Here is a 26,522-nt window from a genome sequence, read left to right as displayed (position 1 = left end):
ATTTCTTCTAACATACTATTAGAAGTCTGACTAAGCCCATAATATTGAAGAAAGAAAAATATGTACAATTTTATAAACAATGGGATATCATATACATTGGATGGAAATACTTTTCCAGAAAAGTTTATATTATACCTGAATGATTGACTTTTGGCAATGAGTTCATTCAAAATATTATCTCACAAAGATATTACTTTTAGCAACAATAAAATAAAAGCAAAAGGCCTTTTATTTCCTAATGGAATGTGAAAAACTTAACAGAGGAAAGTGAGATTAAAAGCAATGAAGTACTAATCTTTTAAATAGAACCAATTCAATTCAATTTAATAAATATTCCTTGAACATATAATATAGACAACACACTGTACTAGGAATTGTGGGTTCAAACTAATGCTGTCATGACTACATTAAAAGTTCGTTCTTAACTAAAGGAAAATTTGTCATTTAAAACTTCTCTGTTCGATAAAGACAGTAACTATATCAAGTAGGCCTCCAGTCTTGTCCCTTGAAATGTATTGTCTTCATTGTGGCATGATCTTCCTAAAACCCAAATGTAATAGTATTTCTCTCTACTTAAAAGCCCTTCATTAGCTTCCCATTACTCTAATAATAAGAACAAACTAGACTCAAATTAAGACTTTCCAGGATCAGGCCCCTGTCATTCTCCAGCCTCTTCTTCACCCTCCTCAACCTGTATTTCACATTTCTGACCTACCGAACTTCTTTCAGTGCCTAAATTTGATCATCAAGCCTTTGCACTTGCTGTTTGCATTTCCTGGAGTATTTTCTTGCCTTCCCTCCTCCCCGCTTACCATCATTCTTCCTTCAGATCTTATAAAAGATACTATTTTGTCCAGGAAACTTTTTCTAAACTCCAATGTCTGAATTAGGTGCATCTTCTAGGTCTACATACACACAGTGCCTCTCTTACCATAGCATTTAGAATATGCTACTGTTGTAACTGACTTTCTATACTCTCTGTCTCCTAGTAAAATAAAATATAAGGCAAGGTCCATGCCCATCTTGTTCAATTGGTTCAGGCCAAGGCTTAGTAGAGCTTAGCACAGAGTGCTCAGCAAATATTTTTGAACAGTTAAATGAATGAATAAATCACTCAAAGAAAAATAAATTACATAAACCTATGTGCTGGTAAAATGACAGAAATAAAATGGTAAGTTTCTGTTCATAACCGTTTATGAAGGCTCCAGTAAAATGTACAGTAAGACATATTTAGTGATTAAGAACACAGTATAAGCACATGACCTGGGTTCAAATCATATCAGCTGTGTGACTTTGGGAAAATTACTTAACATCCGTGTGCCTTATTTTCCTCATCTGTAAAATGGGCATAATAATAATAATAGTACCTAGTACATAAGAGTTGTTTTTAGGATTAAAGGAGATAGTTAATTTAAAGCAAAGCAGAACAGAGCCTGTAGTAAGTGATATCATAGTATGTGATATTATGTTAGCAATTTTCAGTATTGCTATCCTTATTATTTAAACACTTACCTGATCACCTGGCTTTCCACCTTCCCCAGGAGGCCCTGGAGGACCAGGAAGCCCCTAAAGCAAAAGTAAGAATATAAAATTGTGACTCTGTGGAAATTTAATAGGCCACCAATGTTAACAGTTCACAATTCATAGAGCTCCCTGATTGTATTTTCAAGCAAAAGACATTATTTAAACACAAGTTAAGCAAAGCAAAATGAGAAACCTACATCCTCTAACATAACACAGCAGCTAGTCAGTTCGTAGGTTTAGATTTTCATTTGCACACCACTTAGCAAAAAAGAGGTAAGAATATAACAGTAGGTTCTTTATATTTGTGGAGCTTTTAATGGCTTTGAGAACAATACTTTAGGCTGCTAGAATAAATATTGAAAGTTAGTCCTGACAGTTTTTTCCCCAAATTATGATTATCTATGCTATTAATATACCATCATATTTAATTAAATAAATCATGAAAATTTGTTCAACAAAAAATTTCAGACACTGTGTCAATAAAATTAGATAAGCCTCAATATAGTTAAATAAATCTTATTGAGATATTAAGAACATTTTATGATTTATAATTTGTTAATAGGTTTGGGGTTTGATCAGTTGTTCAGGGGAAATCTGTTCTGTCTCTTTGAGTAAAAATGTTTGATTTTGTCCAAATGTCTATCTTATTTACTAAAAGAGGAATGACCCCTTTGAAAATTGTAGAATTTCACATCATTCAACCATATCTTTTCATAAAAAAGCATTTTGGTTAGGGGAAGAAGAAATGGAAGACTGAGTCAGTGCATACCTGAAAGCCAGTGGGGCCTGGAGGGCCCTGTTCTCCTCTCTCCCCAGCTAGACCCTAAGTCACGAAGGAAAGAAAACCATGAACATCAAGAGCCAGATCCTTATGTCTGCTTCCCACTTGTGTGAACCACCAGAAGTATTTATATTTCTTTGTATTTCTTCCAATCACAAGTTTTTCACTTTAGCAAGATAATAAACTAGTCCTAAATGTCAACTAATTGTACCGTTTTAAGTCCCTGATGGTGAGAAAATATCTTCTAAAGCCAGTGAAGAAACTGACAACATGTGTTCATTTTTTATCCAAACATAAATGTCTGGAGCCAACTGTAAAATTTGGGGGGAAATTGACTATTGGCATGGAAAAATCCATTACTTTTATATGTCTAATCTAAAAGGTAATTAATGTTTCCATTGTAGTTTGTTTCTCAGTGTTATAAAAATTATTAATCAAACCTTCAAAACTAGAATAACTAAAGAAAGCAAAGCTAACATTTTAAAAAAGATATTTAAATTGCCCCATTCCAAAACAAATAAACATGCCATAATATTTCTGATAAACACAATTTTAAAATCCTAGGATGAAAATATACCTCAAAGGATAAATATTATTCCTTTTTAGTCCATCCAAAAAAAACAAAACAAACAAACAAAAATGCTTAAATAAATTTCTATAAGACACAATATTAGAAAAAAAAACCTGGTATAATCGAGTATTTATATATTTTAAATAAAATACAGTATAAAATATTTGTCAGACACTACTTTCCTCACATAATTTTCAACTGTGATAACATAGAGATGATGAGGTAGCTTTTACCATCAGCATTTCATAGAAGTTTAAAATGAAAAGACCAATAATTCTACTTAAAAAGGCAGAAGATGCCAGCACAGGAATCAAAAGAAAAGATATAACTGAAATTCTTCCATCTTGCACTTTTTTATTTACTTCCCCCCTAAACCTACCCATGAGTAAAGTCTCAGACAAACATCACTGAAGAATGCAATGTGAATATATTCTCACTAAAACTTACATACCGGGGGGCCTACAGGACCGGAAGGACCAACTTCACCATCTTTTCCAGGAGCTCCCTAACATCGCAGAGAGATAATTTATGAGGTGAGACCATGAGAATCTGGGTGATTTCATATATATATTTTTCTTTAGCAGAAAATGTGTAGTTACCCTCTGCCCAGGAACACCAGCATTTCCTGCTTCTCCAGGTTTTCCAGGGTCACCCTAAAGAATCAATGCAAACTAATTTAAATTTCAATTAGTTTGCTATAAGTTCAATCAGTTTGCTATAAACATGTCAGCTCCAAGTGAGGATTATGATGAGATGGCAACATATACACTGTACTCACACTGCTACCTTTGGGGCCTGGAAGACCCATACTCCCAGGCTGCCCTCTGATTCCTATGGAGCCTGGAGGACCTGGCCGGCCATCCTCTCCTGGAGCACCCTACAAAATTGACAGGAGCAATGTAAGTTTCACATAAGTTCTCTCTGAATGTTACGTCACCCAAATTGTCACTTGCCTTTCCTTACTACAAAAGTTATGTAAGTTTTAAATTAAGCCACATTTTTATTTTAGTGAATCAGGACAGTTGAGTGTTTTTAAAAACAACTGCTGAGGTATTTGAATGTTTAGAACGGAGACTTTATTCTTATTCTATACACAAGCCTCATCTTTATGTCTCTTTACATTCTCATATTAATAGGGGAAATCTTCCTTCTTTCATTTACTCTTGTTTGTGGTAATGAAAACTCAGGACTTCCATTTCACATTTGCTGTATAAGGAAAGGGCCCAGAATATATGAATTTTCAAATTTATACCCACTTATCTCTTAAATGTATAAAATTGGAAGGATATCAAGAAATGAGAATGTTTGTTGCTAACAAATTCCACTAATATTAATAAATACATGATGGAAACTTTTTCACTTATGTCAGAGAAGCAATTACAATCTCAAGCATTTATTTCAATACAACGTTATCAATTTTTGGTCATTTTGAAAATACGTAGATCCTTAATATTTGCTTCCAGGAGAGGAAGGTACATTTTAAACATGTAAACATGATCAGCATCCACCTGATCAAAAATGTTAACCTTAAATAAGCATCTTACCATGTAAGTTGCATGTCTATTGAGAAATATTAATGGTGGTGGACTTTTGTTTAAATTACTTACCAAAGGTCCAAGTTTTCCTTCAGGACCTTGAACACCAGGATTTCCTGTCAGACCCTAAAAATTAAAAGCAATTGTCAGTTTGTTGCTGACCTGCAACTGGAGTAAAGATTCTAAAGAGTAAAAATAGCACTGCATTAAAAAGATCCAGTTCCGCTTTGCAATGCCCACTCTCAGTAGCCTTAGGCTCCTCTTGACAAACTCACAGGACCATCATGGACCCCACTCAACCTGGTTTCAGGATACAGGGCAGGATACAGGGCAGACAACACAACATGCAACAAGGCATCACATGTGGGACTCCCCACTGGGAGGAGTCCTCACAGCACAGCCTTCAGGGCCAGACTCTAAGCCTCCCACAATGGGAGGCCCGATGTGAGAGAATCAGTCTACGTGGTGGGTGCAGGAGCCACCCTGGTTTGAAATCTCACATAACCAATATTTGTAACAGCACCTTGGACATACTATACTGGTCCCAGCAAGGTGAATGCCCAGGTAGAAGTCCCTGCAAACTCAGGAAATCCAAAGCTATGCCTCCTACCAGTTTTTTTAATTCATTCATAGTCCTCCAAGTCCAAATGCAGTCTACAATCAGGGATCATTTTTACTAAAAGTAATTGAATGGTCATTCAACTGGCATTCCACCTTTATCATGTGTCTAGGGAAGAATATCGAAGATATTTATCGAAGATGAACCCAATGCCTGTTTCTCACGTAGAAGGAGAAAGGGTTGTAGGAGACTTTTACTCATATATCTAACACTGGGTTCAGGACAAAGAACTTATGTTGAGCCAAATGTATCTTTCCATGAAGCTTTCTGTATAATCCTTTTCTCTTTAAGGGGCATTGTTGACAACTGAATATAAGGGTATTTCCATAGTTCTAATGAATTTTCAAGTGACATTTTGTTAAAATGAAATTTGTCAGGAATTCTCTGTGCTAAAAGTCACATAAGTTGTTCATCAGCAAGTAAAGAAAAATCATAAAAATTGATAAAAAGGATTTTCTTTTCATATCAAGTGGTAAAATTATTAATACATACCTCTTTGAATAAAGGAGACTAGAAGTTTTTTTTTTTTTCTATACATGATAAAAATAGCAAACCATTCATTATTTCAAAAATAATGAATCAGGTCAAACCCAAAGAAAAAAACAAAGAAATGTTCCAAGTCGTGAAAGCAAGCTATTAAAAAAACAAAAACAAACCTTTAAAAAACCTTTAATGAATTCTCAGGAGCATATCTCCTGGGTTGATGTAGCAAAAAACTGCTGTGTTCTTACCCGAGCACCTGGAAGCCCAGGTTCCCCCGGACGTCCTGGATCCCCCTGACCTCCTTTAGGTCCTGAAGAACCTACAGGACCCCTCTCTCCTTGAGCCCCCTGTTCCAAAGCAAAGCAGAACATATCAGGAAAAAGGAGTGCAGGGAAACAAAAGCAAGCATATATAAAATCCTTGTTTACAAATCAAACCACTAGTATAACATAAAAGAGTTTGTCAAAGTAGTTACAAAGACTTCTTTGTAAACCGTGTCACTTCACATTTTGTTCTCATTTGGATTCCTTGTAGAATAGAGGTTTTTCATCATTAACTAATGAAAGTTGTATTTAGAGCCTCACTCCAATAACTTAGATTTAGAAACCCCCAAATTTTGAAACAGTCTAAATTTCTAGATAAAGGAAAAAATATATATCGGCTAAAGGAAAGATTTATGGCCTATTCTTCTCAAGAATGTCCCTGGAAAGTTTGAAAACAAACTCCAATACACCTCCAACCATCATCCTTCTCCCCTAGACCTCTATAATGAAGAAATTGCACAAGAGGGATTTGGCAGTAGGAGTAACATCTGTGTCCAACTCTTTTCTAGATCTGGACCCATGTGGACCAAGGCTAGATCACCATGCTGGACAATGGCATCTTTTGCAACACTGCCCACAGGAGTGTCAACCTTGATAGGATAACCTTACCTTTGGTCCAGGTAAACCATCAGAGCCTGGAAAACCACGATTGCCAGGAGCACCCTACAAATGACCAAAATGTGATTCTTAATTGTGGATGTTTTTGTAATATATAACGAGTGGGTGATTTTTATTCTTAGTACTATAAGGTTTTAGGAGCTATGATCAACCCAACACAGCAATAGATATGTACAAGAAAAAATAACCTGACTATACAGAAAGACATTTTAAATTTTGAAAAATATATGTAAGTACTGAGCCAAAATTATTCAAATCAAAAAATATTTTACCACTTCATTATAAAATTAAACATAGAGAAAAACTGATACATAGATATAGATACAAGAGGTAAAGAAATGGTACCATCTACCACAATCAAAATGTCCATGATTGCAGGCATTAGTATTGTCTTTGATGTGAAGCCCTTTGCATTTTCTGAGGTTCCATACAAAAGTAAGGTGATATTGTTATTCTCCCTTTCAGACCTGTTTCATTATAGTCCAGTCACAGCAACCTTTTCTGGTCTTCAAAATCACTAAGCCCTTTCTGGCCTCCTGGATTTGCATTTTTTGTTTCCTCTGCTGAAAAATGCTTTTTCTCTCAAGTTTTCTTGCTGGCTCATCTTAATCTTCAGATCTTAGCTAGATGCCATCTTCTCAAAGAATCTTATTTCCTAACCACCAACCTAATGCCACACTACTGTCATAAGTTACTCTCTACCACATCACCCTGCTATTCCCTAAGTGTATATGGCACTTATTAAAATGTGTAATTATATTTTTATTTACCTGTTAACTTGTTTATTGCTTACCTCCCCACTAAACTATTGTTTACTAGCCCCTGCATGAAGGCTGGACCCATAGCATTCTTGTTCACTGATGTATCCCAAGCACCATATACCAAATTGGCATAGAGCATTTGTTCAGTCAATATTAGATGAATGAATGAATGAACAATGATTAGACAGTTGGCTCCCTGAATTCAAAGATAGCCATACTGAACTGTGCAAGGCACCTGCTAGCATTTCTCTTAATTGCTCTAGTTTTCCTCACTATTCCAAAAGTTATTCATGTACTTCCCCCACAACTATAAGAATTTATTCAATCATTCAAATTTTACCCTTTCTCCCATGGGGCCTGCAGGACCAACTGTTCCTGGATCACCTCGGGGACCTCGTTTGCCTTCTTCACCAGGTGGGCCTATTGGACCCTGAATACCATGTGGCCCCTATTGAAAACAGAAGGACAGATACCAGAAAGAGCCATTTGACAAGGGAGTTATAGTCAAAAGATTCATTTAAATAAGTCAGTCACAAATTTTAAACTATATTAAGCAAACTATTTCCATCCAAAAGTATTATAATTCTCACTGTCATTATCTGAAGTACTTGAGTATTTTGGGCTTACATTTCTGGATAATATTCATGTTCTTCTTATCATTTAAAAGAAATAAAACCTTACCGGTTCCCCTTTTGGGCCAGCTTCTCCTTTGAAACCTGGAACTCCTGGATCACCCTAAAATAAAAACATCGATAATTTTAAGAACCAAGATATTTATCCAGTCCAACCTGCTTTAATTATTGCAGTGAATGGGCCTTGAAAATTTTCTACAGCTGAATCTGTACTGAATCAGCAGTATAATAATTTTTTTAAATATGCAAATCTTGTAGAATGTGTGTGAAATTTTATAAAATCCAGTATAGTTAGGTAGTAGTTTGTATATTTTACAGGGGTCTTCAAAAGATTTACTTTTAAAATCTTGTTTTTAATCATGCATAGTAGGATAATTAGAATTATTCAGTTATTATTACAATTTGATAATAAAAATTAGAACTAACAATGACAACTTCAATAGATAAATCTATTTAGAGTCTATTTTAGGAAATAGATTTCTTCACCCAAAATCAAAATAATTTTATATTTATGTTCTATTTATTGAGATTTGACAACTTCAAATAGGGTATTTTATCTTTAGGGTATTCAAGAGTTTTGGGTATGTATGTCTTTATAATACCAATTGTACTATAATTTGTGGGAACCAGATTGCTAAATTGAGAACATGATAAAATCAAATGTAAAATACCAACAACACGCATGTTTTTATAAATTTGTCACTAGCATTTAAAAAGGATTTATCAGCATAATCAAATTACTTAGATCAGGATCTAAAATATTTGTTTTAAGTAGTATAGGAAACAAAGTTTTGTTATATATCAAGCTAAAAGATACATAAGCACAATTTCTCAATGTGTTTATTTCTTAAGAACTAACCATATATTTTTACCAATAGATAAATATATGAATATAAAACATACAAATTTATACAAAATGTGGAAACTCATTCAATATAAACAACATGTTGGAAGCACTCTTCAAGAATAAATCTTAAGAAATAGCTGTTGAACCCATTTTAGCCAAGTTGTCATTATAACCCATGAAAACTCCGTATTTCCCCATACTGGCTTGCAAAGTGTCTCCATATTTGTTATGGAACTCTATAAAATTCTATGAGGTGGATCATGAAGTTATGACCTTACTATTTGAAACAAAAAACACTAAAATTTAACATAGTGCAATAATTTTCCCCTTTGAATTTAAACATGTAAATTGTACATTAACATTTGGCTTCCACTTTACAAAAATTCCTACCTTCTTTTGCCTCATTCAAATAAGTCACATTATCTATGTTTCACTGTATCTCATTGCATATTATTTCTCTGGCAATCTTAGTTGTATTATACTAATGGATGATAATTCTTTGATGGACATTACCGGTTGGCCTCGAATTCCTGGAGGTCCAGTGCTACCCTGAGGTCCTGGAGATCCAGGGGGCCCTGCTAAGCCAGGAGGACCAGAGGTACCCGGAGAACCCTATTGGAATGCAAGAGTAACATGATGAGCAGAGACCTAGGCACAAGTCTATGGTCACTGTTCAAAGGATTGTGCCCATTTGAACCTCATGTGGCATAAATGAAGTTAGTTACTCACTGTTGGGCCTTTGGCACCAGGCGTGCCATCAGTTCCCACTGCACCCTAAAAGATACAGGAAAAGTTCATGAAATATTAAGCCATATCTAGGGTGGTATTCAGATGTCCACCCATCTCACAAAAGGAGGCAGAAAAATTACCAAAAAGAAAGAAAGGAAAAATAAATCAACCACCATTATATTATGAAAATCACTTTTATGACTAATTAATTCCCTTTTCCATAAAATAGACAAAATTTGCAGAGTTGACAAGGGACATTTTTTTTTTTCATGAGTTCTAAACACTCATTCAGAATTGAAAGAGAATATATTAAAATACGTTGCCTTTGCTCAATAGTTATAAAACATGTCCAGCTTTCAGTGATAATTTCTAAATATACTAGGAACTTACAGGAAGACCTTGAGAGCCAACAGGACCCGGTAGCCCAGTTTCACCTCTTTGCCCCTGAGGACCTTCAGGGCCTCGTGCCCCAGTGGGACCTGCTTCTCCCTAAAGGGGTACGAGGAAAACGTTAATTTAAGAAAATATCAGTGTGGTGTGTTTCAAAGCTGACTGCTTATTTGGAGTTTTACATTTTACACTCAATCATTTAAACGAGTCAAGAACACAAAGTAGTTTCCAGGGGTGTGTGCCTAACTTAGCTTAAGGGATGGACTCACTTCCCGCCACTCTGGATGTGATGATGCCCACAGCATGCAGAGCAGAGCAACCTGGTGAAGGTCACCTGATAGCTACCCTTGTTTCAACCCAAGATAGGGATCCAGATAGTAAATAAAAATACAGGATGCCTGGTTAAGTTTTAATTCAGATAAACAACAAATGATTTCAGAATAAGTTTGTCCCATGCAATATCTGGAACATATTTATCCTAAAAGGTTATTCTTTATTTATCTGAAATTCAAACTTAGCTGAGTTTCTGCATTTTATCTAACATATTAGGTACCTAATGTAAATCAAATCCTAGAGGGAATCCCTCTTATCCTTCACTGAAATACAAAGAACTAGACGTGAAAGTTTATTCTTCATCTAGAGAGCCAGACAGCCTGGAAGAATATTACAGGTATAGCAGAATTTTGGCCAAAAACAAACACCAGGGGTGGTGGTCTTTATGTTGGGGGTGGTGGTAGGACAGGGAAACAATTTCTGAAACGGTTTTGTGAGGTGTTTGACTTTATTGAGGAGTTTTCAGTAGCCAACAGCCCGTATTAGAAAAACCCAGGAGGAGAGGGAAGTATCCAGAGTGAACTACTGTATAAACTATGATGGCTAGTGAAGTCTTAACTAGAGGCCACAGTAGGAGCAGAAACCACTTCCTGCTAAGTGAGAGTCCGGGGCATTGTGAGTATTCTTCCTTGAATTCTCTAGCCAGAGCTCGGTGTGAGGGTGGAGAGTCTTACAGAGAGAGAGAGGGAAGGGATTTTGCCTATTTTGATTGAGGTACACAGGGAGTTTGGGCCTTCCCATGTCAGAGTCAGTGGCAGCAGACTTAGGACTTCAGGGAGCAGATCAGATACAGAGGGGAACTGAAGCAGGTCCTAGTCGGCTGAGTTCACAGTGAGTTCTCAGTTAACGGAGGGACTGGTTAGTGAACCAACGGAGGGCACCATTTTAAAATAAAGCAGGCACATCCCTGTGGCACAGAATTTAAAGTCAGCGTTAGAGACAGCCGAAGAATAATTTGACTTGATGACTCTCACATTTCAAAGAATACTTGAAATGTCAACTAGAGATTTTTTTGTTTGTTTATTTGTTTGTTTCGAAGTTCAAATCCAATCTGAGTGGCCCCACTAACAAGAAGCGTGGGCCTGTACTGAGGGCATCCTCTGCCTCAGGCACTATGCTAAGGGTTTGCATATTTTCTCACTTAATCTTCAATAAAATTCCTTGAGAAAACAAGATTTAGAGAGGTGAGGTGACTGGCCACGGTTATTTTTGTACAGCAGAATTTTGTGAGCAAATCCCTTCTTCAAGATGAAGAAAATTATTGCCAAAGAAAAACCGGGTGTGAGAAAAATCAAACGTATTGTGTTGTTCAAAGTTTGAAGGTAGTGTTCTGAGTTTATTCACTAATTTAGCTAATATAATCTTAATAACCTCCCACTGTAATACATGGATTTATCATCCAAAGTGTTGAGAGAAAGAACAAGTTGTGACTCACTACAAATGTAAATCATCCCAGCAGAATACTCCAATCCATTTCCACATGGACAGCCAAATAGCCTCCCCACGCATTCCATTAATGATTGTGTAAGTTGCGGGAGTGGAGGTGGGGAGAAGGGGAGCAGAAGTGGAGGCCAATATTGTGTGGCCTTTTGATCACCTCGGATTTATTTTACTCTCCTATCGTTTAGAACATTCTGCTATTTATTACTGCCAGGCACTGTATCCAAGAATAGAGTTCAATTCAGATTAAACCCTTACCCCTCACAGCCGTTACAATTGTCTGGTGTTAGAGTCCTATTGCAACAGACTCTTTGATACTACCAGTGCATGATTATAAGTAATTCTCTTTTAATTACTTATTATATAATAATATCATATTTTTCATTTTCTTTTTTTTTCCCCTACCATAATGGACACTGAGAATACGCTAGGCTCTTTTCCTTAGTTAAGAGCGACTTCCACACTCTTCAATGAAAGAAATGACATTCTTTACTTTGGGATTCAGGTAATTCATGTCATCAAGAGCTAAATATAGTAACATCTTACCTTCAACCCAGGATTTCCTGGAAAACCAGCGGAACCAGTTATCCCAAGAGGACCCTATTAAAAGAAACCAGAAAAATGATTAGACGTGTATTTTAATTAACATGAAATCTTTTATTCTGTACTTTGACATATAAGAATAATCCACTTAGTACTTTAAAATCACAAAGATAATAATATAATTTTATCATAAGAACCTTACAACACTGATATGAAATTGTGCTAAAAGACATGTCCAGTGGTATTAAACATAACAGAATTTCCTAGTGTAGCATACGAGAGTCAGTCACAAACACAAATTGTTTGAAACAACTGCTTCTAGAGAAATTACTTTCTTTGTGTTAACCAAGTAATAAGGATAGTTTTTAGAAAGTTACACATTGTACCAAAATCTAGGACTTCACTTTATAAAAATGATGATTAAGAATCATCTGGATATTTTGAAGTGATTTTTTTCAGGCTAATAAAAAGTGAATATGTGTCACTATACTACATTTGGGAAGGCATGAATAGAGTCTAAACCACTGATTTAAAGCTGGATTTAAAGGAAATGAGTGTAAGAGGAATTTCATTCTAGGTTATCCTGATTCTTCTTTGACGACTGTATTTTAAATCCATCAGTTTTGCATTAATAAAAGCCCTTTTAAATTACACTTATTTTTCCTCCCATAGGTTGTTTCCTTTTTATGAGTAACAAGGAAGAAAAGATCTTAAGGGCAAGTAATTGCAAATCCGATTTACCCTCCTAGTACTGAGTATCTCCCTGAGCTCATCATGTTTTTCACCTATCCACTGTACGGACCATGTTGTATTCTTGTTCTTTGTATATACTCATCTTTCAAGACTAAGCTTAAAAGTTGTTCCTCTTTAAGTCTTTCTTGACTTCTTTGTCTCACTACTGGTGTCGGTACAGGTAGGTTCCCATACTTCAGGTTGCTTTCCCTATCACAGAAGTTAGCAATAGCATTATGCTACAATATCAATTGATATATCTCTCTTCTTTGACAGGGCAGGTTTCAAAGACAAGTACTATGTGTTTATTGTCTTTCTGTTCCAAGCACCTGGGACACAGTAGGTGCTTTGTAAATGGTAATGAATGTACAAATGGAAGAATGAATGAATAAGTGAATGAATGATTATGAAAGTAATACACTCACCATTGGCCCAGGTTTTCCAGGCATACCATGTGCACCTCGTTGTCCCTAGTTAGGAGAAGAGGCAAGATAACGGTGCATTTTCTACTGTATTTGTTGACAATTCATTTACGTTATAAAAATGTCTATGTTAAAATTGGAGAATGAATATTAAGGTTAACTGACAACTTTAACTAGGTTAATAGCAATAAAAATACATTTATACAACATGCGTAAAGTAGCAATAAGCACATCTACCCTTACAGCAATAAGAGAGAAAAATCAAGACTGGAAATACAAACTGATTAAAATGATTCTTTTTACTTGAACGTGTCACCTTCTATCAAATGAGCTCAAAGACAATGAAACTTTGAACACTGGGCTCTTCTTAATAGAATAACCCAGAGGAAGGAATGCACTCCATGTAAAACAAAAACCTAGAGCACATGTGCACACACATGTACACACACACACACAAAGGAAATTAAGTAGTAGTGAATGCTGCGGGTGTCACCCAGATCCCCCTTCAGCACAGAAATAATCATTCTACCACTGCTGGAAGTGTTATAAGCTGTGATGGCTCCCAGTTGAGACCCTCCCCACAAATTGCTGAAAGGAGTTAGCTATCCCAAGGTTATGCGCTTCCATGGTCAATGCAGTGGTACAAAGGATTAGCCCCCATTCAAAACAGTCTGAAGAGCCATCCCAGCTCCACTGTTCCCATGGAATGGAAGGCTCATGAAGATTGAGGTCTCTGTTGCAAATGTAACACAGTTTGATTTCTCCCTATGGCAAATCCTGCTTATTTTATTAATTTCTTCATAGGTGTAGTTTCTTTATTTTTTTAATAAATTTATTTATTTTTGGCTGCGTTGGGCCTTTGTTGCTGAGAGTGGGTCTATTCTTTGCTGCGGTGCACGGGCTTCTCATGGTGGTGGCTTCTCTTGTTGTGGAGCACGGTCTCTAGGTGTACAGGCTTCAGTAGTTGTGGCACATGGGCTCAGTAGTTGTGGCTTGTGGGCTCTAGAGAGCAGGCTCAGTAGCTGTGGTGCACAGGCATAGATGCTCCACGTCATGTGGGATCTTCCCAGACGAGGGCTCGAACCCATTTCCCCTGCATTGGCAGGTGGATTCTTTTTTGAATTTTATTTTATTTATTTTTTTATACAGCAGGTTCTTATTAGTCATCAATTTTATACACATCAGTGTATACATGTCAATTCCAATTGCCAAATTCATCCCACCCCCACCCCAGCTTTCCCCCGTTGGTGTCCATACATTTGTTCTCTACAACTGTGTCTCAATTTCTGCCCTGCAAACCAGTTCATCTGTACCATTTGTCTAGGTTCCACATATATGCGTTAATATATGATATTTGTTTTTCTCTTCTGACTTACTTCACTCTGTATGACAGTCTCTAGATCCAACCATGTCTCAACAAATGACCCAATTTCATTCCTTTTTATGGCTGAGTAATATTCCATTGTATATATGTACCATAACTTCTTTATCCATTCATCTGTCGATGGGCATTTAGGTTGCTTCCATGACCTGACTATTGTAAGTAGTGCTGCAATGAACATTGGGGTGCATGTGTCTTTTTGAATTATGGTTTTCTCTGGGTATATGCCCAGCAGTGGGATTTCTGGATCATATGGTAATTCTATTTTTGGTTTTTTAAGGAACCTCCATACTGTTCTCCATAGTGGCTGTTTCAATTTACATTCTCACCAACAGTGCAAGAGGGTTCCCCTTTCTCCACACCCTCTCCAGCATTTGTTGTTTGCAGATTTTCTGATGATGCCCATTCTAACTGGTGTGAGGTGATACCTCATTGTAGTTTTGTTTTGTTTTGTTTTGTTTTTTTTGCCGTACGCGGGCCTCTCACTGTTGTGGCCTCTCCCATTGTGGAGCACAGGCTCTGGACGTGCAGGCTCAGCAGCCATGGCTCATGGCCCAGCCACTCCGCGGCATGTGGGATATTCCTGGACCGGGGCATGAATCCGTGTCCCCTGCATCGGCAGGTGGACTCTCAACCACTGCGCCACCAGGGAAGCCCCCTCATTGTAGTTTTGATTTGCATTTCTCTAATAATTAGTGATGTTGAGCAGATTTTCATGTGCTTCTTGGCCATCTGTATGTCTTCTTTGTAGAAATGTCTATTTAGGTCTTCTGCCCATGTTTGGATTGGGTTGTTTGTTTTTTTAATATTGAGTTGCATGAGCTGTTTATATATTTTGGAGATTAATCCTTTGTCCATTGATTGGTTTGCAAATATTTTCTCCCATTCTGAGGGTTGTCTTTTCGTCTTGTTTATGGTTTCCTTTGCTGTGCAAATGCTTTGAAGTTTCATTAGGTCCCATTTGTTTATTTTTGTTTTTATTTCCATTACTCTAGGAGGTGGATCAAAAAAGATCTTGTGTGATTTATGTCAAAGAGTGTTCTTCCTATGTTTTCCTCTAAGAGTTTTATAGTGTCTGGTCTTACATTTAGGTCTCTAATCCATTTTGAGTTTATTTTTGTGTATGGTGTTAGGAAGTGTTCTAATTTCATTCTTTTGCATGTAGCTGTCCAGTTTTCCCAGCACCACTTATTGAAGAGACTGTCTTTTCTCCATTGTATATCCTTGCCTCCTTTGTCATAGATTAGCTGACCATAGGTGCCTGGGTTTATCTCTGGGCTTTCTATCTTGTTCCATTAATCTTTATTTCTGCTTTTGTGCCAGTGCCATATTGTCTTGATTGCCGTTACTTTGTATTATAGGCTGAAGTCAGGGAGTCTGATTCCTCCAGCTCTGCTTTTTTCCCTCAAGGCTGCTTTGGCTATTCGGGGTCCTTTGTGTCTCGATACAAATTTTAAGATTTTTTGTTCTACCTCTGTAAAAACTGCCATTGGTAATTTGATAGGGATTGCATTGAATCTGTAGATTGCTTTGGATAGTATAGTCATTTTCACAGTATTGATTCTTCCAATCCAAGAACATGGAATATCTCTCCATCTGTTGGTAACATCTTTAATTTCTTTCATCAGTGTCTTATAGTTTTCTGCATACAGGTCTTTTGTCTCCCTAGGTAGGTTTATTCCTAGGTATTTTATTCTTTTTGTTGCAATGGTAAATGGGAGTGTTTCCTTAATTTCTTTTTCAGATTTTTCACCATTAGTATATAGGAATGCAAGAGATTTCTGTGCATTAATGTTGTATCCTGTAACTCTACCAAATTCATTGATTAGCTCTAGTAGTTTTCTGGTGGCATCTTTAGGATTCTCTATGTATAGTATCATGTCATCTGTAAACAGTGACAGTGTTACTTCTTCTTTTCCAATCTGTATTCTGTTTATTTCTTTTTCTTCTCTGATTGCCGTGGCTAGGACTTCCAAAACTATGTTGAATAATAGTGGTGAGAGTGGACATCCTTGTCTTGTTCCTGATCTTAGAGGAAATGCTTTCAGTTTTTCACCATTGAGAATGATGTTTGCTGTGGGTTTGTCATATATGGCCTTTATTATGTTGAGGTAGGTTCCCTCTATGCCCACTTTCTGGAGAGTTTTTATCATAAATGGGTTGTGAATTTTGTCGAAAGCTTTTTCTGTATCTATTGAGATGATCATATGGTTTTTCTTCTTCAATTTGTTAATATGGTGAATCACTTTCATTGATTTGCATATATTGAAGAATCCTTTTATCCCTGGGCTAAATCCCACTTGATCACGGTGTATGATCCTTTTAATGTGTTGTTGGATTCTGTTTGCTAGTATTTTGTTGAGGACTTTTGTGTCTATATTCTTCAGTGATCTTGGTCTGTAATGTTCTTTATTTGTAGTATCTTTGTCTGGTTTTGGTATCAGGGTGATGGTGGCCTCATAGAATGGGTTTGGGAGTGTTCCTTCCTCTGCAATTTTTTGGAAGAGTTTGAGAAGGATGGTGTTAGCTCTTCTCTAAATGTTTTATAGAATTCACCTGTGAAGCCATCTGGTCCTGGACTTTTGTTTGTTGGAAGATTTTTAAACACAGTTTCAATTTCATTACTTGTGATTAGTCTGTTCACATTTTCTATTTCTTCCTGGTTCAGTCTTGGAAGGTTATACCTTTCTAAGAATTTGTTCATTTCTTCCAGGTTGTCCATTTTATTGGCATAGAGTTGCTTACAGTAGTCTCATGATGCTTTGCATTTCTGTAGTGTCTGTTGTAACTTCTCCTTTTTCATTTTCAATTTTATTGATTTCAGTCCTCTCCCTCTTTTTCTTGATGAGTCTCGCTAATGGTTTATCAATTTTGTTTATCTTCTCAAAGAAAGAGCTTTTAGTTTTATTGATCTTTGCTATTGTTTTCTTTGTTTCTATTTCATTTATTTCTGCTCTGATCTTTATGATTTCTTTCTTTCTGCTAACTTTGGGTTTTGTTTGTTCTTTTTCTAGTTCCTTTAGGCGTAAGGTTAAATTGTTTATTTGAGATTTTTCTTGTTTCTTGAGGTAGGCTTGTATAGCTATAAACTTCCCTCTTAGAACTGCTTTTGCTGCATCCCATAGGTTTTGGATTGTCGTATTTTCATTGTCATTTGTCTCTAGGTATTTTTTGATTTCCTCTTTGATTTCTTCAGTGATCTCTTGGTTATTTAGTAATGTATTGTTTAGCCTCCATGTGTTTGTGTTTTTCACGTTTTTATCCCTGTAATTCATTTGTAATCTCATAGTGCTGTGGTCAGAAAAGATGCTTGATATGATTTCAATTTTCTAAAATTTACTGAGGCTTGATTTGTGACCTAAGATGCGATCTTCCTGGAGAATGTTCCGTGTGCACTTGAGAAGGAAGTGTAATCTGCTGTTTTTGGACAGAATGTCCTATAAATATCAATTAAATCTATCTGGTCTATTGTGTCATTTAAAGGTTCTGTTTCCTTATTTATTTTCATTTTGGATGAAATGAGGTGTTAAAATCCCCTATTAGTATTGGTGTAAGTGAGGTGTTAAAATCCCCTATTAGTATTGTGTTACTGTCAAGTTCCTGTTTTATAGTTGTTAGCAGTTGCCTTATGTATTGAGGTGCTCCTATGTTGGGTGCATATATATTTATAATTGTTATATCTTCTTCTTGGATTGATCCCTTGATCATTATGTAGTGTCCTTCCTTGTCTCTTGTAACATTCTTTATTTTAAAGTCTATTTTATCTGATATGAGTATTGCTACTCCAGCTTTCTTTTGATTTCCATTTGCATGGAATATCTTTTTCTATCCCCTCACTTTCAGTCTGTATGTGTCCCTAGGTCTGAAGTGGGTCTCTTGTAGATGGGTGTTGTTTTTTTGTATCCATTCAGCAAGCCTGTGTCTTTTGGTTGGAGCATTTAATCCATTCACGTTTAAGGTAATTATCGACATGTATGTTCCTACGACCATTTTCTTAATTGTTTTGGGTTTGTTTTTGTAGGTCCTTTTCTTCTCTTGTGTTTCGCACTTAGAGAAGCTCCTTTAGCATTTGTTGTAGAGCTGGTTTGGTGGTGCTGAATTCTCTTAGCTTTTGCTTGTCTGTAAAGCCTTTGATTTCTCTGTAGAATCTGAATGAGATCCTTGCTGGGTAGAGTAATCTTGGTTGTAGGTTCTTCCCTTTCATCACTTTAAGTATATCATGCCACTCCCTTCTGGCTTGTAGAGTTTCTGCTGAGAAATCAGCTGTTAACCTTATGGGAGTTCCCTTGTATGTTATTTGTCATTTTTCCCTTGCTGCTTTCAATAATTTTTCTTTGTCTTTGATTTTTGCCAATTTGATTATTATGTGTCTCGGCGTGTTTCTCCTTGGGTTTGTCCTCTGTGGGACTCTCTGTGCTTCCTGGACTTGGGTGGCTATTTCCTTTCCCATGTTAGGGAAGTTTACAACTATAAGCTCTTCAAATATTTTCTTGGGTCCTTTGTCTCTCTCTTCTCCTTCTGGGACCCCTAAATGCAAATGTTGTTGCATTTAATGTTGTCCCAGAGGTCTCTTAGGCTGTCTTCATTTCTTCTCATTCTTTTTTCTTTATTCTGTTCAGCAGCAGTGAATTCCACCCTTCTGTCTTCCAGGTCACTTATCCGTTCTTCTGCCTCAGTTATTCTGCTATTGATTCCTTCTAGTGTAGTTTTCATTTCAGTTATTGTATTGTTCATCGCTGTTTGTTTGTTCTTTAATTCCTCTAGCTCTAGGTCTTTGTTAAACATTTCTTGCATCTTCTTGATCTTTGCCTCCATTCTTCTTCCAAGGTCCTGAATCATCTTCACTATCATTATTCTGAATTCTTTTTCTGGAGGGTTGCCTATCTCCACTTCATTTAGTTGTTTTTCTGGAGTTTTATCTTGTTCCTTCATCTGGTAATAGCCCTCTGCCTTTTCATCTTGTCTGTCTTTCTGTGAATGTGGGTTTTGTTCCACAGGCTGCAGGATTATAGTTCTTGCTTTTGCTGTTTGCCCTCTCGGCAGGTAGATTCTTAACCACTGCACCACCAGGGAAGTCCCATAGGGTGTAGTTTCTGAGAGCATTCTGAAAACAAATTTCCTGCACACAACTCTGCTTTAATGCCATTTCCTTGGAAAATTGACCCATATATCATTTGTGCCAGAGGTAGTCAAGAAAGCCGACGCTAAAATGGAGTTTTTAACCTGGATTCCTCCTTGGCCAGCTGGCAATAGATGGAGTATGGATTTCTCTTGGCATGCTGCAGTGATGCAGTAGTAAATATTGTCTCCAGTAGTGAACTCAGATAGGGTACAAGTGTAAGGGAATGGGCTATGGGTGCAATAGCTTAGGCATTTGAGAAGGTTTAGGGGATGTAACAATTACAAAGTTAATGGAACTGCATGGGTCTTGTCAAGTGAATCCATTGGAGAAAGATGTTGAAAGGCTGATGGTAATTAAACATCAATATAAATCTCCTTAGCAGCATTTAAAAATATTGTCATCTTCTACAACCAGAAGGAAGAAAAAGTTGAAGATTAGGCCCAGGACTTTATGATAAAGGTTTAAGTGCTCTTGAGAAGGTTGAACTCTAAAATGTGGAAAGTCTGCTATGCCATGGTCAGGGCCCTTGATTGGAGGGAATGGGACCTTGAAATTTCGCATTGGGATATCTTAAGAACTTTGAAATCTCAAATACCCTGAAGCCTCTGGGCCTACAGAAGTGCTCCTTCCCACCATTAACAGCTTATACTTCTCTCTTGCTTAAAGATGAAACAAAGGCCTCTACTTTATCAGACAACATATGCCACCACCACCACCACCTGCTCCTCCCCCGGCCACCAGACCAACAATTAGCATCAAGTCACAAAATAACTGCACTGAGGAAATGCTGTTTCTGATAAAAGAGTGAAGAGACTCTACACTAAAAAATCTATAAGTCTTATACATCTTGTAGAGGCAGAATCCAAGAAAGAATGTATGGGACTAGGTCCTGAAGGTACTGGATCAAGAGGGACAGGATATAAAGCTGGAGAATTTTAATGATTTGGAAGCACTCTCCCATAATACATATTTAACACCCTGATAAACACCCTGGGAAATGTTGTTAACAGGGACAATAGTTCTTAGAAACTTGGAAAGAGCAATGGCACACACTAAGTGAAGCAGAAATGCTGGAACTTCCCAGGCAGATGGTAGAATAAAGCACAGAGAAGTGAACACAGTAGATTGGACATAATATGTATGTCTGGATAAGGCAATAGCTGACTATATTCTACAATATTCTCTACACTTCCAGAGGATACTCTGCCTGTAAGTGATAAAGAATGGCCTAGTGAGAGGGTCTCACTTCTCCTGAATCAAGGCCCTGACTTTGGTATCACTGAGAAGCACTAAGGTGGTTGTCTTCTATGGGATAATAGTAGGGGATGCTATAAACCTGGGAACTTTAATTGTAATGGGGAGGATAGGATATCAAAATAACAGAGGCCAGGTGGCAGTCTTTAATTGTCAAAAGAAAAGTGGGTGAAATATAATGAACTTTAAGTTTGAAATATTAGCAAGTATAGCCCGACTTTCAGAGAGATGTGATGAGAATGAACAAAATAACGCCCCCCTCCAGGTTCAATGTAGATGGACAGACAGCAAGAGAATTTCTCAATCTGTACAACTAGGGACGATGATCAGGATACTCTAATCTTTAAAAGGGTTTATTCATAGTACTTACCTTTTAGGATTGTGATGAACAAGAGATAAAGATATTCAGAAGAATGCTTGGCAGATAATAAGTGCTTGATAAATATTACCTGTTATTATAATGTGATTACTATTCCAAAGTCTATGATTCTCCATGCTGCTAAATGTTTTTATTATTTCTTAAATTCTGTATTAAAATAAGTAGGCAACAAATGTACTTTGGTTATGTAAGATGTTAACATTAACAGAAGGTAGGTATAGTGTACAAGGGTACATGGAAACTCTCTTCTATTTTTGCAACTTTTCTGTAAACCTAAATTTGTTTCAAAATAAAAAGTATAAAAATTACAAAGTAGGCAACCAGTATGTCATTCTCATTTAAAACACATATTCAGTAAAGCATTTGAGAGAGTTGAAATACACATACTTACAGGAGCACCCTGTGGCCCAAGTCTCCCTCTCTCTCCTGGCATTCCTCTTGGGCCCTGCAGATGATAAAGAAACATCTCTTGAAACATCTTACTTGAATTTCTAGGGTAGATTGATTTCACTACTCAAATCGATCAAGACTCATTATAATTGGCCTAAATAGATTTCACTTAACCTAGCTTTAATGGCCTAAATCTACAATAATCCTGATTTGATCACTGGTTACTGAAAAAGAATAAAGGCATTCAACAAATAAGAAAAACAATGTAATGCAGGAAGCCTTTTCTATTTGAAGGGGCAAATTTTTTTTTTTTTTTTTTTTTTTTCGGTAAGAGGGCCTCTCACTGTTGTGGCCTCTCCCGTTGCGGAGCAACAGGCTCAGGACGCGCAGGCTCAGCGGCCACGGCTCACGGGCCCAGCCGCTCTGTGGCATGTGGGATCTTCCCGGACCGGGGCATGAACCTGTGTCCCCTGCATTGGCAGGCGGACTCTCAACCACTGCGCCACCAGGGAAGCCCTGAAGGGGCAATTCTCATAGTGTGCTTGCCTTTCAGCTGATAATAAAGGATTATTTCACCAGCTAACATATGTTCTCTAGGTCTTTTTTTTTTTTTTTCATTTAAACATTCTCTTAGTATAATCTAAAAAAGCAAAGAATTAAATTTTTACGTACCATTGGACCCATGGCACCCATTGGACCAGTAGGGCCAGCTTCACCCTAAAGCAAAAAGGAGATCATATTACAATATGAGAAACCTTCAGTTGATATTCATATCATTCTGTTTGTTCCATGTGTGTGTTATTTTAAAGGTTTATTTTTCAAAGTGAGCATTTGAAAGGTATACTTTCAATGAAGGACCTCAGAATTCTGCTGTAACACCTTTTCTCAAAATACAATGGAAATTTAGATTCTACAGAAATAAGTCTAAAATAAAATTGGGGATTTAAGCAAGATTGATAGAACTATCACACCTAGCCACATTAATTAGAATAAAAAAACTATTTGTCTATGTCTGATAATACTTTAGGTCAAGTAAAATTTAGAAAGCTAAAATTGACTGTAATATTCCTTTAAGATCTCTTATAGGAAGCTTAGATATGACAAATTTAAAGCCAAATGCTTTTCCACATATGTATTTCATCGTACTTTCTACTAAAAAGTCATCTGTACTTCCTGAATGTTCTCTTTCCCTCTAGAAGCATAAATAAATTTGGGAAAGAAATGATGGCCAAAAGGCCCTAGAATTAAAAGGGTACTAAATAATGGGACTAATGAACCATCTAAAACTCTCAGATATTTTTAAAGAAAACAGAAAGAGTAAATGTGTTTTAGAGGGTGAATTCATAGTGCATCTTTATATAAAGATAACAGCCATCCTACATTGGTAGAAACCCAGTGCCATGGTGGCTGTTCTTGGTGGCAAAATTAAGTCATGTTGTGTACCCTGCTAAATCTATTGCCACACATCCATGAAAGATTATATTTATCTATTAAATTTATCTACTTAACTATTCATTTTTTATACTCCTCTTTCCTCCAGAACTATTTAAGGTGGTCCTGAAAAAAATTTTAGACTTGAAGCAGAACAGAAATGCTATAGTGAGGTTGCATTCAGATACTATACAATTACCTTGGAACCGATTGCTCCAACTTCACCTTTAGGGCCTTCAAGACCTTTGTGTCCCTGAGAAGAAAAATATAAATTTGTATTTTACTGCTTTTTTGAGCCTCAGAAATGTAAAAGAAGAACCAAAAATAAGCTCACAGAAAGTACCTTATGAAAACGGCTCTCAGATTTACAGTTGTTACTCAAAATGTTTCCAAATTCTCAACCTTTTTTGAAAGTCTATTCAAAGAAAATTAAAGTAGGGTTTCCCTCTTTAAATGATGTTTTCAATGTGCAATGTTCTCACCTTTCAAATTTTTGTGACTTCATAGAAATTTATTTTATAGCAACAAATAAAAAACCTATGGTGGCCTTAGAGAAAACAAATAATTATAGAATTTATATAGTTATAAAATATGGTTTATATCCAGGAGTGATGTTCAAAATATTTAATAACTAGTATAGAAGCAAGCATTCTAATCATAAGCTCAACCACTCAAAACAGAGGCCAGTCAATGTACACTGAGTGAATATCAACCATGCTTTCAGATAGATAGATAGATATGTAATTTCTATATATGTATGTAACATAATAGTTACATATTAATTATCCTGAGTTATAAAGAGAGAAGCATTCTATAGACTTCCATGTCTGAGTTGGGCTGAGCTGGCTAGGCACCCCCTGTGATCTAGTACACTTTATAGTATTGTGTCATTTATTCCACTATATAGTAATTGCATATTTTCTTAACTGAATATCATTAGCCTGAAGCTGAGAGTCAGCTTTGGGCATTTCTCATTTATCACTGTTTTTTCTTTTATAGCACAGTATTCATAGTATTCACAGTATTACATAGTAAGAACTCAAAATACATTTGTTTATAGAATCAAATGAAATTCAAAGGAAATGTAAAAAAAAGCATTGTGATTTTGATAACTGCAGATGACTACTACAACCACAGCCAGTTAAGGGCAATTGACAAATGGAATTGTAACGATTTTGAAGGTAAAGCTCCCCAGACCCTACTCTATAAGCCCCAGTATCTAAAAGGATTACAAAGGATTGAACTTACTCGGTGACCCTTCAGGCCTGGAAGACCAGGAGCCCCAGGAAATCCTCGAGCTCCCTGTTGAGGGTAAAAAAAAACCCAGATAAGGCATTTCAGAGTCATTAATTGCATAATACACTTTTTCTTCCAAGAAACATCTGGTACATAGTTTTTCGCTAACAAACCTAAGAAGAAAAAGGAGAAGTATATTTTTACCTGTCAAAATACATCTAGGTGATCAAAAATTAGCAAGGCAAATGGAAACATGTCTTACACAGAGACACAGATTAATGTCAGGTATTGATTTGATGACATTTTTAAAATTTCAAATTATATCACTGTATTATAATTAATAAAGAATAAACAACAAGAAAATAAACCTGAGTCAAGCTGCTCAGTGTCTGAATCAAGTAGCTCAAGGTATAGGAAAAAAAATCCGAAGAACTTAAGGAAAATTATGCTTTCCCGCCTTTATATCGTGTTTTATTTGTGGTAGAAGAATAAATGTATGTGTAGCAAACCAATATGATTTATTTTTTCTGGACTTCTAAGTATTAGCAGCAGAATATGATTAGAAAGATTATATTAAAATGTGATCAGAAATTTCTTAAAATAAAATGTTCAGGAGAAGCTTGTGGATTTGTGATTGTTTAAAAAACTGAGAAAATGAAATATCCAACAGAAAAGAAAGTCAAGAAATACGAAGAGAATGGGTTGGCTCCTTGACTCAGCTTCTTCATTTCTGTTAATTCTATTCTATTCTAATTCTATGCATCCTTCACCTAAGCATATCAAATAAAAAGAACAATAAAAATCAAACACTAAATAAAATCCAAATGGCATGACTATTTTGAAATAATGCTTGAAACTTTTTCCTCATACCCTCTTAAAATAGATAAGGAACCAGTGACTTAATTATTCCCTTATTCTGGTTGACTACATTGATTAGGTTTAGAACTGAATGCTACTAATACTGCCACCAGTAGACTGAGCACCTTGTTAGCACAGACTGATGCTATCAAATATTATCAATTATTATTATTAATCTGCATATCCCTGGCACTTAGCCTTATGCCTTAGTAGTGGGCATTCAAGAATAAGCATTGAATAAACAACTGAATGAAGAAATGGTTTAACATTCATCATCTTTTCCATCTTCTTGACATTCATAGTGCTTTTCCTAAATCTTTCTTAAGGAACTTCTCTTGTACTAGCACAATCTAACAAGTTAAATCCTTCTGTTCTGTATTATCATAGACTTTACTTAAAGTTAATTGAATGAATAAATAATTCAATAAATGAAATTTGTATGATAAAAGCAAAGCAATAATTCCTCTGCGACCTCTTCCAGGGAAAATGTTTCTGTAGTGTTTTCTAGGGGGTTATCATAGTAAGGGCACATCAAACCATGCTCTCTGAACAAATAAAGTTCCACTAATTCTTCTGTTTACACAGGCTGACTTAGGAATTTGTTCACTTCAAAAACTTCCTTTAAGTTTTTCCACTGGAATGCTCCCCTTTACTGAGATTCGACTCCCCTCCATCCTGAGCAGAAACTCAGTATACATCCATCTAAGTCTATAGGGGAATTACTGAGCTATGTTATTTCAAATAATTAGTTAACTTTTGAGTTTTTGTGGTCTGCAAGGGAATTCTCATATGATTACATATCTCTAATATAACAAGAAAATAAACCAGATGTACTAGTGCTCATAAAATTTTTCTCATTCTGCTGACCCAAGACTGTCATCACACCCCAATCACACATTGTTGCATTGCACTCACAGAATGCATCTGTGACATGCTGGCAGGGCACGTTTCCTCCCCATGGAGGGCCCACGCTGTGAGTAGGTGCAAGAGTGTAGCAGGGCAGGAGGTTCAAGCCTGGATTGGTTCATGTGGACATCTGTGCTAATGGCTAAACCATATGTCTTTGTCTGCATGGACTTGTCTGCATAGACTTTTCAGGGGGAGGAAAGGAAAGGGAGAGCGGGGAGCTGGGGAACTGGTTTTGTGTTTGTAACGAAATAATCCTTACAGCCTTGTAAATTCCCTTAA

At 36.4% G+C, this 26,522-nt stretch overlaps 1 protein-coding gene across 2 annotated transcripts in view; it reads right to left on the bottom strand.

Moving 5' to 3' along the window:
* The window catches only part of COL5A2 (collagen type V alpha 2 chain), a 182,133-nt gene that overhangs the window by 26,093 nt on the left and 129,518 nt on the right, over nucleotides 1-26,522 (bottom strand). For both annotated transcript variants that reach the window (XM_027126120.1, XM_027126110.1), the window contains exons 13-31: nucleotides 24,489-24,542; nucleotides 23,440-23,493; nucleotides 22,482-22,526; nucleotides 21,811-21,864; nucleotides 13,287-13,331; nucleotides 12,133-12,186; nucleotides 9,814-9,912; nucleotides 9,424-9,468; nucleotides 9,208-9,306; nucleotides 7,897-7,950; nucleotides 7,556-7,663; nucleotides 6,446-6,499; nucleotides 5,762-5,860; nucleotides 4,484-4,537; nucleotides 3,655-3,753; nucleotides 3,476-3,529; nucleotides 3,328-3,381; nucleotides 2,294-2,347; nucleotides 1,513-1,566 (exon numbers count right to left, since the gene is read on the bottom strand). In XM_027126120.1, the coding sequence (XP_026981921.1) occupies nucleotides 1,513-1,566; nucleotides 2,294-2,347; nucleotides 3,328-3,381; nucleotides 3,476-3,529; nucleotides 3,655-3,753; nucleotides 4,484-4,537; nucleotides 5,762-5,860; nucleotides 6,446-6,499; nucleotides 7,556-7,663; nucleotides 7,897-7,950; nucleotides 9,208-9,306; nucleotides 9,424-9,468; nucleotides 9,814-9,912; nucleotides 12,133-12,186; nucleotides 13,287-13,331; nucleotides 21,811-21,864; nucleotides 22,482-22,526; nucleotides 23,440-23,493; nucleotides 24,489-24,542 (1,233 nt within the window). The remainder of the gene's footprint in view (nucleotides 1-1,512; nucleotides 1,567-2,293; nucleotides 2,348-3,327; nucleotides 3,382-3,475; nucleotides 3,530-3,654; nucleotides 3,754-4,483; nucleotides 4,538-5,761; nucleotides 5,861-6,445; nucleotides 6,500-7,555; nucleotides 7,664-7,896; nucleotides 7,951-9,207; nucleotides 9,307-9,423; nucleotides 9,469-9,813; nucleotides 9,913-12,132; nucleotides 12,187-13,286; nucleotides 13,332-21,810; nucleotides 21,865-22,481; nucleotides 22,527-23,439; nucleotides 23,494-24,488; nucleotides 24,543-26,522) is intronic.

Source organism: Aethalodelphis obliquidens, unplaced genomic scaffold (assembly GCF_003676395.1).
Source record: "Aethalodelphis obliquidens isolate GAN/ISIS:26980383/991018 unplaced genomic scaffold, ASM367639v1 scaffold2, whole genome shotgun sequence".
Classification (NCBI taxonomy): Eukaryota; Metazoa; Chordata; class Mammalia; order Artiodactyla; family Delphinidae; genus Aethalodelphis; species Aethalodelphis obliquidens.
This window is presented reverse-complemented; position numbering and strand designations above follow the sequence as displayed.